We start from the raw sequence: 13784 nt of genomic DNA, 5'->3' as shown, positions 1-13784 counted from the left end.
TCACCCCACCTAGTACTGTAATCAAAACTTCCCAGAAAGCATTTAGTCCTAGGCTCAGACAGTTTAGTAGTATGGGCTCAATAGCATCCCATTAGTGTGCAAGGCTCAGACAGTTTAGTAGTATGGGCTCAATAGCATCCCATTAGTGTGCAATATCTTGAGAATCAGATGTACATGTGATGGAAGAATGCACTGTGCATGCAGAGGGTTTCAATTCCATTGAATTGGAGATATTTTGGTTAAACTATGCCTCAAGACCTAGAATTGGCTTTGTGTATCCCACAAAAAAGGTTCACTGTTATAAGCTAACTTTATTGATGAATTTAAGCAAAACTCCCAACATTCTCGGGGTTAACTTCCTATGGAAAAAGTTTCCCCACCCTTTGCAACCCTAGTCTCCACACACCTAGGCTATTGATGTATTCAAGACAGGGCCATTTTTATTGATCTCAGATTCTCAGTGTCAAAGTAGGCTGTCATTTCGATCATTTGTCAAAAATGATTTCAGAACACATTTCATGCAATTATATAAGGATTCTACTGCTCTATGCCAGTATGCAAAAGCAATGATAATGCATGCAATACTTTGTTATAAAGATTTATTTTTTTCCCTTCTTGCGTTCCTGTACCTCAGATCCTCCCCAGGTCACCCCTCCCAGGCTCGCTTTTTGTTCCCGGTACCTCCCAATTTACAAATTAAGCACTGAGTAAATTGGTTAATAGACCAATGATAAAGACAGTTCCAAACCTCTCTGCCAATAACAGCTAGTTTTCAGTTTTCCACCTTTCCACTCAGACCACTCCCAGAAAGTCCTAGCAAAATTCTTGTTTGAAAAATAGTCTTGCTAAATAGCTATTTTTTCCCATTTTAATGGAATTCTATTACAGTAAGCTACTTAATTGTTACGCAGGCAATATTTGATATTGATATAAAACCGGTTGCATTGGGCCTTAAGGAATACAGTACAGTACTGTACCTGTGCCATCAGGTGTAGACCTCACAAAAGTGGGCAGTATCTTGACTGCCGCTCGGCGGTTTGTGTGTTTGTCCCGCCTTATGATCAGGTCCTTCCTCAGGCGAGACGACACCTCCCGCAGCTTCTCCACAGAGCGACGGAAAGGCTGCAGACACTCTACCAATGAGAAGGTTTGTTATTTCTATTTCAGGACAAGGTTACCATTGTCCATGTCATCTGGTATACCACCTGTATACCATCTATAACACTATTACAGATAATGGCATAGTCAAAGATGACCAGTGGGATTATGACATGTTATTCAGAGTAACACAACAGTCAGAATAGACAAAAATAAGTATTTCTCCACAAGGTGACGATGCCCATGCATATGTAATTCTCCGTCAGAAATAGTCCATCTCCAGTGAAAGTAATGTACCATTTTAAGTTAACTTGACTGGATGAATCCCTAGATCCTACTTTTCTGTTCTCTTCGAATATGATACTGTAATCTTAAATCAATGTTGTGAAGCAGATCTGCTCATGACAACACTGATATCTTTTCAGGAGGCACCCAGCCCTATACCTAACACTATATTTACATCTTAATTCATCCAGGTCATATATCATTCATCCAGGTTCAATTAGGTCTCCCTTGCTAAATATATTTTATCTCAATGAAACCTGGATAAATAAAGGTTAGATTGCTATAATTTTTTTTATGTCCTTGACTTGAAACATGGGCTAATTGACGACTTTATTAGAGAGTGTAAACAGACCTACACGTCAGAAAACAGGCAAAAAAGTTCCACAGGAAAGGAACTGGTATTGTTTGGGTTGAACACAGTCAGCCATAAAAAAAATATTATAGACCTCTGAAGATGAAGATAAAAAATCTTTGTTTGGGGCCTGCATGGCAGAGTAGTGGCATGCCCTCAATGTTCCGCCCTGTTGAAATACCTTCGACAAGTTTCAACATTCATCCCTGCTGCGTTTTTTACTGTCACTGGTTCCTTCTAGGGTTGGGATAGTATAGTATCATGGAAAGGAAACAAAACGCAAAGCAGATTTAACTTCTTTAGGAAAACAACCCGAATGTTGGAAACAAACATCATTATGTTGTCATCCGGCATCACATTTATTTATTTTATTTTCCAATAAATAAACCTGAGGGCAGCAGGTAGCCTAGTGGTTAGAGCGTTGGACTAGGAACTGAAAGGTTGTAAGATCGAATTCCCGAGCTGACAAGGTAAAAATCTGTTGTTCTGCCCCTGAACAAGGCAGTTTTCAATTAACCCACTAGCACAGCCTCTGCATCTGAGCTCATGGCTGCTCATGGTTTTGCGAGGAACGTGGATGGATTCTCTGTTTCTTCTTCTGCGACACTCCGCTTTCACACTAACTTCAGTACTTCAGGTCTCTCTCATAGTTAAAATTTGCAGGTGTTAAAATATTAGTGTGGAGGTAAGTGTTGTGAGTGTTATTCTAGTGGAGTTAACACCAGTGGGATAAATCAAGTGTGAATCAACACTGTGTGGTGTTGTTACTCAACTGAGTCAAGTTCATTTCTGTTAACTCTGAGTGAAAAAGATGTACTAGGGAGGGGCCTCAACACATTTCCCAGCATGCTTTGTTGCAGATTGATTTTTAGAATAGTACTACACAGACATACATAGAAAATCTAAACTAATCCAAAAAATATATAAAAAATAAACAAATCCAATCTGTAATTGGTTAGATTAACTGAATCCATTACTGAGATGGTTGTTCCAGTTTAGATGGTTTAGGTATTAGGTATTCTTTATTAGCTAGTACTTTACCATAGCAGTCATTCTGAATGCTGGTTGTGGGTGATACAACTAGTTGAATATCCTCCCTCTAGCTGGATTCCAATAGGAATTACAAATCACTTCACAAACCAGCATATTGTGATTTGCAGATTTTATATGGCCCATGAGCCAGGATCATCAAACCACAATACTGGTTAACTTTTAATTTAAAAAAAACTCACTCAGGCTGTCATTTAGTGCTGACTGCAAAACCATGTCTCTGTTACTAACAAAACACAGTCATGGGTAGGTATCACTAACATTCGCTTGAAATGCATGCTGGGAAATATGCAAATAATGCTCTGCACCCTACAATGCTACAACACTCCAAGAATGACTGTAAAACTACTTAGTGTTATTTTAAGTCAGAATTTGTAATTACAGACCCAACACTCTTAAGGTGTTAGTTTGTCAACACTTTGAAAAGTGTTAGTTTTACACTCTTTCGGTGGGTCACATACACACACTAAGAAAGAGTTTTACCACTGAGTTAACACTCACCTTTCCAGACGTATCAACCTCCTCATGGATGGTGTAAACATCTTTCATGCTGCTGATCCTCCACTCCTAACTTCAAATAGAGGACACGTAGGTTAGTCCCTCCCAGGTCTGGTGCCAGGAAGTCACCAGTCTCTGTTGAAGCCAACCAGAGTAGTTTCCACTTTCCTTGAGTATACAAAATTCAGTCCACATAAAAGACGTTTTCACTGGACCACATCGAGACCATGTCTCTTTAAACATACCTGTTCCATTAGGTGTGGTCCTCACAAAGGTGGGAAGCATCTTAAGAGGAGCCTTTTGGTGTCTTTGCCCAGTAATTTATTCAGGTCTTTCTGCAGGTGAGATGACACCTCTCCTAAGTCCTCGTCCTACTCAGAGACGGAAAGGCTGGGAGACACTTTCCCCTGCAGAGGAAGGATGAAACGCAGCGATAAGGTCACACACAGTGGGTGTACCATGTGGAAGGTATCTGCGGATATGCATATGCTGACGGGGTCTGAGGAATCCTGGCTAAGTTTGGCCCTCTTGCTGCTCACCTGGGAGGATATAGAATCACTGGAATGGTACACATATGGCAAAGAGCTTAGATGCTAATAGCAGTGTTAACTGTACTGTAATAGCACATTCCATGGATTGAATCACTTAACTTGATATGCTTGTAGTGTTGGCAGAAGAAAGTACACATTTTCAGCATACTTTGGAAGGAAATACTTCATGCAACATCAGGTGTAAATAGCCCTACCATATACTTGACATAAAACAAAATTAACTCGACAGAACGTACCTAAATTCACTACAAAATAAATTGAAGAACTGTTTACCTGCAATTGACAATCAGTCCTCTTGCAATCATTGTTTACACTGGTAGCACTGTATTTCTATTACAATCACACAGCCACAGTGGCACTGATGAAGGCTGCTGTAACCTGATAGTTCTCCCCCTTCCAAAATACAACCCAATAATGTACAATGAGGACAGTTTGGTTCGCTGTGACTGTTTGGTATGCAGGCATTCTTTTGGTTGGTCTGCAAAAGTGAAGACTCTTACATAGCTTTCTGTATGTATTACTGCCAAGAAACAGTTTAGAACTACACGTATACCTCATGACATCTACATCAACATAGTAACAATCCAACAAACATGTCTCCAACGAAAGTAGATGTCTCCAAAGAAATCAGTATAATTTAATACCATATTAATAACACACATTTTTGTCATTCAATTCAGTGTAACAAACACTACAAATGAAAGATCTACAGGGGTATAAAAAAGTGGTTGACAGTCATTTACATTTTTTTGTAAACTATTGCTTTAATCTCTTTTTGGCTGGGCCTGGAGGAGGAAGAGGCGGTAGAGGAAGAGCATTGGCGTTAGAAGTCGATAAGACAGTCTGTGGCTTCTGAGACAGGGGTGAAGGATTGGATGGGCGAGGTGCTCACTCTGAAACCTGGGGCGCTGAAGTCTCCTCTTCCCCCAGATTCTGCTGTGTCCAGATCATCAATCAGGCCACTGGAATAAAAGTAACACAGTTATACAGAGCAGGGTCATGTTCATTGAGGTAGACCGTAGGAAAACATTATGCAACGGAGAGTGAAAATTTGCATTTCTTATTGGACAAGTGCAGGTGTTCCATGCACACTGTTATACAGAGAAGTAATGGGCTTGAGAGGTAGATTGATGACATATAGTTACTGGAGTGCTGTGGAAAGAGGCTTTAGGAAAGTGTAAAACAAGCCAATGACAGAAAGTGAGAGTACAGTACCTGAATATATATGCTCTGTCTGGTCCAGAGCACTCAGCAAGTCTCCACTCTGGAAGATCGTCACACAGACAGAAGACCAGAAGAGCTACAGTCATTTAGCAGTCACTCTTATCCAGAGTAACTTGAAGTCAGTGCATTCAACCAAGTTTAGCAAGAAAAACAACCACATATCACAGTCACTGCAAGTAGACCCTTCTTTGAAGAAAAAAAACAAGTACTAGTGTGTGTAGTACTGCCAACCAGGAGTACCTGTCCATCTCTGGGTGCAGCCTTGGAGAACTCTTTGTTCTTGATACAGCCCTCTACATGCTTCTCATGGTACTTGAGAGGAAATAGTTGCTGACACAGGAAGCACTTCTCTCCCTGTACCACCCTGTCGTGGAGACAACACATGTAGAAAAGGTATGAACATCAGTTGCTTGTCTTCCATTAATTCATATTTGTTAACATGTATAGGCATTATAGGAAGGGGGAGTAAGGGAAATTTACTTTCAACACCTTAGGATGGGACACACAACAAAATCCCTAAGTAACCCGAGTAAGACATGCTGCTAGACCAAGGTAAATGCTGTCATACCTACTTACTTGCCAGAGCCAGAAGAGCTGGGCTGCTCCTCTCCAATGTTCTCACCCCTTCTGGTCCTCTTCCTACGAGCCTTGACTGAAACTACATATCAACATGACTGTTTTACTGTATGTACATCAGTCCTAAAGTACTATGAAATACTATTTGTGGGTACTGTAAAATTTGGCGACATTGACAAGTTAATCATTTTCATCATGCTGGTCTGCTGTGCCTACTCAGAATCAGATGTATTGTCCTACAAAAGGAAAATCGTATCACCCTGCGAGTGGCTCTCCTCTGCCATTTCCTCCTCCATGATACCGGTGGTACCGTCACAGTAGGCAGCGTGCATCTCAATCTCCGTCAGGGGGAAGAGACGCATGCACATGGGACAGTCCATGTTGGGGCTCCGAGGGAAGGCAGGCTCTGGGATATCCTCCTCCATCCGAACATCCTCTCCTACAGCAGGGATCCCCACAGGGCTACTCCTCCGCCCCTCCTCCTCTCCAACCACCAACATCCCCTCTTCATGCTGTTCCAGAGGACGGGGTGATGAAAGAAAGGACTGGATCTGAGGCAGGGACTGGCTCTCTGGCTGGAGCTACAGGTTGCCAAATCAATCATAGACATCAACAATCCTCTTCCGAAAACTTCTGATAAATCCCACAATGCCCCCCCACAAAAAAAACCTGCACTTGTCTTTTCCTGCTAGCACTGACTTTGCTGATAACTTCTTTGAGGGAAAATGTATTTCCTACAACTGTGATATGTGGTTGTCTCACCTAACTATCTTAAGATGACTGCACTAATTGTAAATCGCTCTGGATAAGAACGTCTGCTAAATCAGGGGTTCCCGAACTTTGTCACTCAGGCCCCCCTTCCTGCATTGGGGAACGTCCCACGCCCCATATTTCCATGAGTCCAAGCACTGTTCATGACACAAACGGTTCATACAAAATGTCCTCTCCGCCAACAAAATGGGTAAGTTTAAAGCTTATTTCCTGCAATTCTATACATCATCTAATGTACACTGCTCAAAAAAATAAAGGGAACACTTAAACAACACAATGTAACTCCAAGTCAATCACACTTCTGTGAAATAAAACTGTCCACTTAGGAAGCAACACTGATTGACAATAAATTTCACATGCTGTTGTGCAAATGGAATAGACAACAGGTGGAAATAATAGGCAATTAGCAAGACACCCCCAATAAAGGAGTGGTTCTGCAGGTGGGGACCACAGACCACTTCTCAGTTCCTATGCTTCCTGGCTGATGTTTTGGTCACTTTTGAATGCTGGCGGTGCTTTCACTCTAGTGGTAGCATGAGACGGAGTCTACAACCCACACAAGTGGCTCAGGTAGTGCAGCTCATTCAGGATGGCACATCAATGCGAGCTGTGGCAAGAAGGTTTGCTGTGTCTGTCAGCGTAGTGTCCAGAGCATGGAGGCGCTACCAGGAGACAGGCCAGTACATCAGGAGACGTGGAGGAGGCTGTAGGAGGGCAACAACCCAGCAGCAGGACCGCTACCTCCGCCTTTGTGTAAGGGGGAGCACTGCCAGAGCCCTGCAAAATGACCTCCAGCAGGCCACAAATGTGCATGTGTCTGCTCAAACGGTCAGAAACAGACTCCATGAGGGTGGTATGAGGGAACGACATCCACAGGTGGGGGTTGTGCTTACAGCCCAACACTGTGCAGGACGTTTGGCATTTGCCAGAGAACACCAAGATTGGCAAATTCGCCACTGGCGCCCTGTGCTCTTCACCGGTGAAAGCAGGTTCACACTGAGCACATGTGACAGAGTCTGGAGACGCCGTGGAGAACGTTCTGCTGCCTGCAACATCCTCCAGCATGACCGGTTTGGCGGTGGGTCAGTCATGGTGTGGGGTGGCATTTCTTTGGGGGGCCGCACAGCCCTTCATGTGCTCGCCAGAGGTAGCTTGACTGCCATTAGGTACCGAGATAAGATCCTCAGACCCCTTGTGAGACCATATGCTGGTGCGGTTGGCCCTGGGTTCCTCCTAATGCAAGACAATGCTAGACCTCATGTGGCTGGAGTGTGTCAGCAGTTCCTGCAAGAGGAAGGCATTGATGCTATGGAATGGCCCGGCCGTTCCCCAGACCTGAATCCAATTGAGCACATCTGGGACATCATGTCTCACTCCATCCACCAACGCCACGTTGCACCACAGACTGTCCAGGAGTTGGCGGTTGCTTTAGTCCAGGTCTGGGAGGAGATCCATCAGGAGACCATCCGCCACCTCATCAGGAGCATGCCCAGGCGTTGTAGGGAGGTCATACAGGCACGTGGAGGCCACACACACTGAGCCTCATTTTGACTTGTTTTAAGGACATTAAATCAAAGTTAGATCAGCCCATAGTGTGGTTTTCCACTTTAATTTTGAGTGTGACTCCAAATCCAGACCTCCATGGGTTGATAAATTTGATTTCCATTGATAATTTTTGTGATTTTGTTGTCAGCACATTCAACTATGTAAAGAAAAAAGTATTTAATAAGAATATTTCATTCATTCAGATCTAGGATGTGTTATTTTAGTGTTCCCTTTATTTTTTTGAGCAGTGTATATTCATGTCATATTTGAGTGACTTAAACATCACAACAAAATATATATAGGGTAACAATCTAGCTAAAAAACGCTTCCTGACATGGGTTAGTTGATGTGGACATTTGACAAGTTATAAACAGCCCACTAAGGTATGCAATGATAAGAGGAATACTGATGATGCACTCCCCAATTTCGAAATAGTACCTTGCGCATTCGATTATACTATTACAACTTTCAAGAGTAAGTTGAAAGCCAGACAGTTTTCTTTTTTTTGGGGGGGGGGGGGGGGGGGGGGGGCCTGGGGCAAGCACCACAATTTGGAAACCACGGTGCTAAATGGCTAAAATATAAAACCATAGCCTCACAATTCTATGCACACACCCATTATTTCTAGGTGTTGGGTAAAAGGAGAATCATTCAGAACCGTAGTCAAAATGCTCTATGTATGAGTGTCTTTGGTAGTGCTGAAGTGACTAACCTGTGCAGGGCTGGTGACCATGAGGTCTTGAGTGCTGTCGTCACTGAGTTGGGTCTCTGTCATCAGAAACAACAAGAAGTAGCGGCATGACAATTACAGCTACATATGAAGCTCAAACATTAATTATTCAAATCTAAATAGAACCATATATACCTACTGGTTTATGGAATAATTACATTATTTCTTATACCTGGAACTTGTAAGCCTCTGACATCCACTTCTTCCTCCTCCCTCTTCTCTCCACCCTCTTTATCATCCATATTTTCTTCCTTCTCGTCTTCCTCCCTCTCCTCCAGTAAGTCAGGTGGTTGTTTTTCTGCTAGTCTTTCCTCTTTTCTTCTAAGGCCAATTCTCCTGATAAAATGAGAAATCAACTCTCTGAATTCTTTATACATTGTTTTTTTTATTCTTGTGCACAATTAATACACTTGTATCATTGAGATTAAAGACAACCTAGGTCCATACTGTATGATTTAGCAGTTTACGCCTCCCATACCGTTGAAGTAGAATTAGCTGACTGGTATCTGCATGAAATACAGGGGAGGCAGATTTCTATTGGAAGACAAAACAAAGACAAATTTGCTGGGGGAAAAACATCAAGTGGATCGACCTTTCTACATAATTAAATGTGTCTATCCCAAAAAGACACACTTAAACCCGTATTATAATAACACATTGGGATTGTAAATTGTTGATAGTGCCATCAAGTGGTTAGATAGTGTAACAAGGAACTTTAAGTAAGTACTGTAGCACCATCAGAGCCTTTAATATGATTGACACTTCTAAAGAAAAATAATAATATTAATACAGCCTACGAAAATACATAAATGCATTGCTCCAAGCTGCCTATAATAGGCATTTCTAATTATTAAGCAATACTCACTTCCTCTTGTTCAGGAGAGGACACAAACAGATCCTGGCAGTCCTTCCACTCCTGCCTTCCTCTCTTCCCTCCCCCTTCCACCCCCCACCGTGACAGCTGTCTCACCCTCTTCTCTCCCTCCTCTTCATCATCATCTTCTACCACCTCCACTAGCTCTTCCTGACGTTTTCCCCCTCTCTCCTCTTCTTCCAGGAGTCGTGGGGCCCTGCGTCTCTCGAGGCGTCCCCTCCTGGAGAAGGGTTTCTCTGGAGGCCCAGGGAGGACTGGCTCCCCCCAGCCTGCCTTCCTCAGCAGACCCCTCTGGGCCTCCTTCAGGCTCTTCTCATACACCTCCAGCTGGGACAGGATCACCTGTAAGGAAAATCATGTAATTTCTATTAGACACTTACAGTTAGAAGTCATGACATCTAACATCAGATCAATGAAATATTACAAAATAATGGATGGAACTTTTCTAACACAATAGCACACAGTATTCATACCCCTCACTTTTTGTGTTCCCAGAAGTCAGTTAGTTACCCACATTGACTCATAATCCAGAAAATGTCTGTGTGAGAGAAAAATGAATGAAAACTACATCAGACCAAGAAGGATCACCTGTGTGTAGGCGTCTGGGTTCTGCCCCCGTGGACAGAAAGGCACACCCCAATAGTAGCGCACCACTCCCCCATAACCCTGGCCGTCTGTGGGGGGAGAGAGGCTGCTGGAGGAGGCCAGGGGCTGGTGGGAAGAGGTGCTTCCGCCTTTGGCCTCATCCTGGCTCCTACCTGCAGCCTGTCTGAGAAGAGAGGGAGAGGGGGCTCCATACATGCCCTTGAAGGTGAACTTCTTCCGGATGCACTTGGACTGGCTCTTCCCCTCCTCGCACGCGGCGCTGTCGAAGTTGTGAGTGCGTTTCTTGGGGACGAGGCAGGGGCTGTGTCTGCGTTGGGGGGAACGGTGGTCGTGGGTGTTTGGGGAGAGACCCTGGTTGCTTGGCTGAGGGAGGTCATTCTCCTGTGGGAAGACTGGGCTGGGCGAGTGAGCTGACTGCAAGAGAGAGAAAGATATTTACAGTGTATTGTGGAAACTAGGTTTCGGGTGAGGCCAAAAGCTATATAACAGTACTGGTGATAGACAATATTGTAGTTTCCTGGTTTCACCTTTTCAGGACCATTTTCCTCTTCGTCATCATCTGACCAGCGTAGCGCCATATTACTGGTTAACTCCTGCATTGGCTGAGTCTCCAAAGCCAATGTAAGTTCCTTTGAATTAAGGTCTTCTTCTGCAGCTAAAAGGGAACAATCATGTCAATACATACATTGAATCTGAACATTAAAAGCCAAAAGGGCAGGCAGAGAGGCCATTTGAACCTGCCATAAAGGTATTTCTTGTTCTTATTCATACTCAATGTATGATTGTAACATTGCTTTGCATGTATGACAGTGTTTAAAACAATAGGGAAAAAAACATACCCAACTTTGCAGGAATGCTAATCCTGTTTACAGTTCTCTGCGAGGATTCACCCTCGCGTTCCTCTTGGTCAACAACTTTGTCTGAAACTCCAGCAGTCTTCCTTATAGGCACAAATCTCTTGTTCAGGGACAGGGTTGTTCTGGGGCATGGTGGAAGGCACTCGGAGGCATCCCTGCTCTTCACAGCATCATCTCTGTCTCCATCCTCATAGTCTCCTGTTGCAGAAACACTTTCAACACAGCTCTGTGGACCCTGGTCCCTTATCTGATCAGTTCTGGTAAAGACTGGACTTCCAGAGAAGGTCTCTTTCTCTTCTGGTCCTTTTTCAGTCTTAGAGAACATGGTGCTTTTAGGAGAAGTTGGACTCCCTTGTTCCTCTGCCTTTCCTCTATCAGTCTTGAAAAAGACCAGGCTTTTAGGAATGGTGGGACTGGCCTCTTTTTCTTCCTCTCCTGAATCACAATTAGAGAACATGGCGCGTTTAGGAAAGGAGGGACTACTTTGGCCTGGTTCCACACCTCTCTCTGTTTTGGAAAACACAGGGGTATTGGAGAATGTGGGGCTCTTGGGCTGATAAGATTGAGATTTCTGGGACATTGTGGGAAGCGTTAAGCTGGGATGACCCTTTAGTAGGAACCCAGAGGCCTGACAATCTACTAGGAGGTCCTGGCTAAGCTTCTCCAGGCACAGGACAGGTTTGTTGGCTTGGGGAGCCGTAGTGGAAGGGAAACCAGGGGACTTGATCCTGAGTTGGGACTGGGAGTCACTCTTTGTGGAGTTGTTGTAGTCCTGAGATTCAATTGCGTTGGCTGAGCGGTCTCCGAAAAGGTTCCTCTGAGAAGACCCCTCTTCCTTAAAATGGCATAGAAGATGTTATCATAAAAACATTGTGCCAAAAACATTGTGCCAAATGCCAAAAACATCTGGCATGCATTCTTAGCCTGTGATGAGTGTAAGATGATGCCAACATTGTTGTTAAAAACACATTTAGATCTAAGTAAGTTGTTGGTTCTTATACCCTGCTGTCACCAGACCTTAACACATACATTAGTTAAATCTTAAGGTATGAGTGTAGTTAGTTAGATCTGGGCCCATTGAAGCCCCTGAAGAAATGCAGAACAGCAGCCAGGGTTGAACAGGCAATGACAGATAAATAATGGCGTAGGTCTGTGTGTGTTCACCACTGACCTGTGAGGATGGGAGAGGCACTGAGGTGGAAGCTTGGCTGAGGGGGGAGGACTGGGAGTAGACCTTCTGGGTCTGAGACAGGTCAGGCATATCTAGTAATGGGCTTCCCTCCTTCTTCCCCCTCCTCCTCCTGTCTGAGGGAGCCACCCCTACATGAACATCTCCACCGCGGGCTCCCTCCTTGTCAGCCACACCATGGTTAGGGTAGGAGAGTTTACACCTGGGGGGCTGTATGCTGCTCTCTCCCTCTGGAGGAGAATTTTGACATTGTTGTGTAGGGCTCCCTGACCCGAGGGATAGGGGATGAGTAGGGCTGTCTGCCTGAAGGGATACAGCAACACTCATGTATCACAGGAATAGATAGAATGCAATACAAATGGTTGGATTGATCTGAAACAATGGTGAGGACTGCTAAAGTAAATCTCCAGGCGACATTTGATTTCTGTCAGTAATATCTACACTTACGTAGAGGCTTTCAGCGATGGCCTTCCTCACGGCCTCTTCCTCCTGTCGTTGCTGGAGAGCAGCGCTGCTGGCCTCCTGTTTACTCAGTCTCATGGCCAGGTCCAGCATCTCCTCCTCTGTCATCTCTGAGAAGAAGGGACAGTTTCAGTACAGTAGGTTAAAGTTCCATCTTGCAGTGCTTCAATAGTTGCATTCTGTTGATGTGGTACATGAAAAGTATGAGTCTAATTTGCTACAAATAAGGAGACATATGTTGGTCAGAATACCGTTTGATCGTGTTCTACTCTCCTTCTCCCGTTTGCGCTCCCCTCTTGATGATGATGATGATGATGATGTCGGTCTGAAGTCTTCATCCTGGGTTAGAAGAGAGATGAGTTGTTAATGACATGAAGAATATAAAGACTGCATGCTATGCTTGATAAGTGTCGGCCAAGCAGTATCTCTGTTTTAGACCATTTGTATTTGGCTCTCTAAGCTAGGCACCCAGGTTTGTATAATATTATTATTCAAGCCTGGATGCCTAGCTTAGAGATCCAAATACAAATTGCTTGAAGGCCGACAGTTATCAAGTATACCATACAGTCTTTGTATTCTAGCTAAGATTTAATGAAAGGTCAATTTGCACAGAAATATAGCTATCTCGGTAGTTCTGCGTCCAGTGTTGGAAGATAGTTTGCTAGCAATTTAGTGTGCTACCAGCTAGCTAAATACAGTAACGTTAGTTCAGCTGGTTACCTCGTCTCTGTCTGAGATGACGACATTGCCCTCTTCCTGAGCTCGTCGTCGTTTCCTGGGACAATCCGTGCCTCTGTTCTCTAGCTTTTTCCGAGGAGGCATGTTGTTCGGTTGACTTTGGTGCTTAAATTGAGACAGATTTGTTAGTTAGCTAGCTACTGTAAGCTATCTTATGTTACGACAGTTGAGATCTGCTGCACACCCATCTTCCTGAGTAGAACGGTTACTTATTTATGCATAACGATTTCTGAGATTGAAGTTACAAAGCCTTCAGTCCAATATTAACACTCGCATTCAGTTTTAGGTAGCTATAATTTCTACTTTTAGCAACACATTTGACAAAATTCGTTTCAAGAAGCCATTTTCTTAAACCACGTGACTCAGAGCAGGGCGAAC

The 13784-nt window shown here is 43.8% G+C and overlaps 1 protein-coding gene and 1 long non-coding RNA gene across 4 annotated transcripts; one reads left to right on the top strand and one right to left on the bottom strand.

Moving 5' to 3' along the window:
* Positions 1-98: 98 nt before the first annotated feature.
* Positions 99-4120, top strand: LOC110533602. The gene is made up of 2 exons (XR_002474999.2): positions 99-1147; positions 3625-4120. It is a non-coding gene; the product is annotated as an uncharacterized LOC110533602 (long non-coding RNA).
* A 146-nt stretch (positions 4121-4266) lies between these two features.
* LOC110533601 (BRCA1-A complex subunit RAP80) lies at positions 4267-13780 on the bottom strand. Of its 3 annotated transcripts, XR_002474994.2 has the most exons (17): positions 13389-13780; positions 12920-13007; positions 12654-12778; positions 12189-12509; positions 11000-11852; positions 10688-10815; positions 10143-10574; positions 9546-9896; positions 9159-9214; positions 8853-9016; positions 8663-8718; positions 5894-6215; positions 5635-5716; positions 5299-5422; positions 5050-5134; positions 4727-4796; positions 4267-4619 (listed from the first exon to the last, which is right to left on the bottom strand). XR_002474994.2 is itself a non-coding variant. In XM_021617975.2 (16 exons), exons 1-16 carry the CDS (start codon positions 13488-13490, stop codon positions 4789-4791), a joined length of 3297 nt encoding a protein of 1098 aa, XP_021473650.2. In that variant the 5' UTR covers positions 13491-13780; the 3' UTR covers positions 4267-4788. The 3 variants fall into 3 exon arrangements, 2 of the variants coding, with proteins under 2 accessions (XP_021473650.2, XP_021473651.2); XM_021617975.2 differs by having other exon boundaries at positions 4267-4796; XM_021617976.2 differs by having other exon boundaries at positions 4267-4796; positions 5050-5098.
* Between the last annotated feature and the right edge of the window lie 4 nt (positions 13781-13784).

This window comes from Oncorhynchus mykiss, chromosome 10 (genome assembly GCF_013265735.2).
Source record: "Oncorhynchus mykiss isolate Arlee chromosome 10, USDA_OmykA_1.1, whole genome shotgun sequence".
In the NCBI taxonomy this organism is placed as follows: Eukaryota; Metazoa; Chordata; class Actinopteri; order Salmoniformes; family Salmonidae; genus Oncorhynchus; species Oncorhynchus mykiss.
The sequence above is the reverse complement of the archived record's forward strand: the minus strand, read 5'-3'. Positions and strand labels throughout refer to the sequence as shown.

Coding starts and splice junctions, on each gene's coding strand:
- LOC110533601 (XM_021617975.2), bottom strand. CDS start 13,490: ATGCCTCCTCGGAAAAAGCTAGAGAACAGAGGCACGGATTGTCCCAGG. Junction 13,008..13,388: donor TCATCTCAGACAGAGACGAG/GTAACCAGCTGA, acceptor CTTCTAACCCAG/GATGAAGACTTCAGACCGAC. Junction 10,575..10,687: donor AGGAAAATGGTCCTGAAAAG/GTGAAACCAGGA, acceptor TCTCTCTTGCAG/TCAGCTCACTCGCCCAGCCC.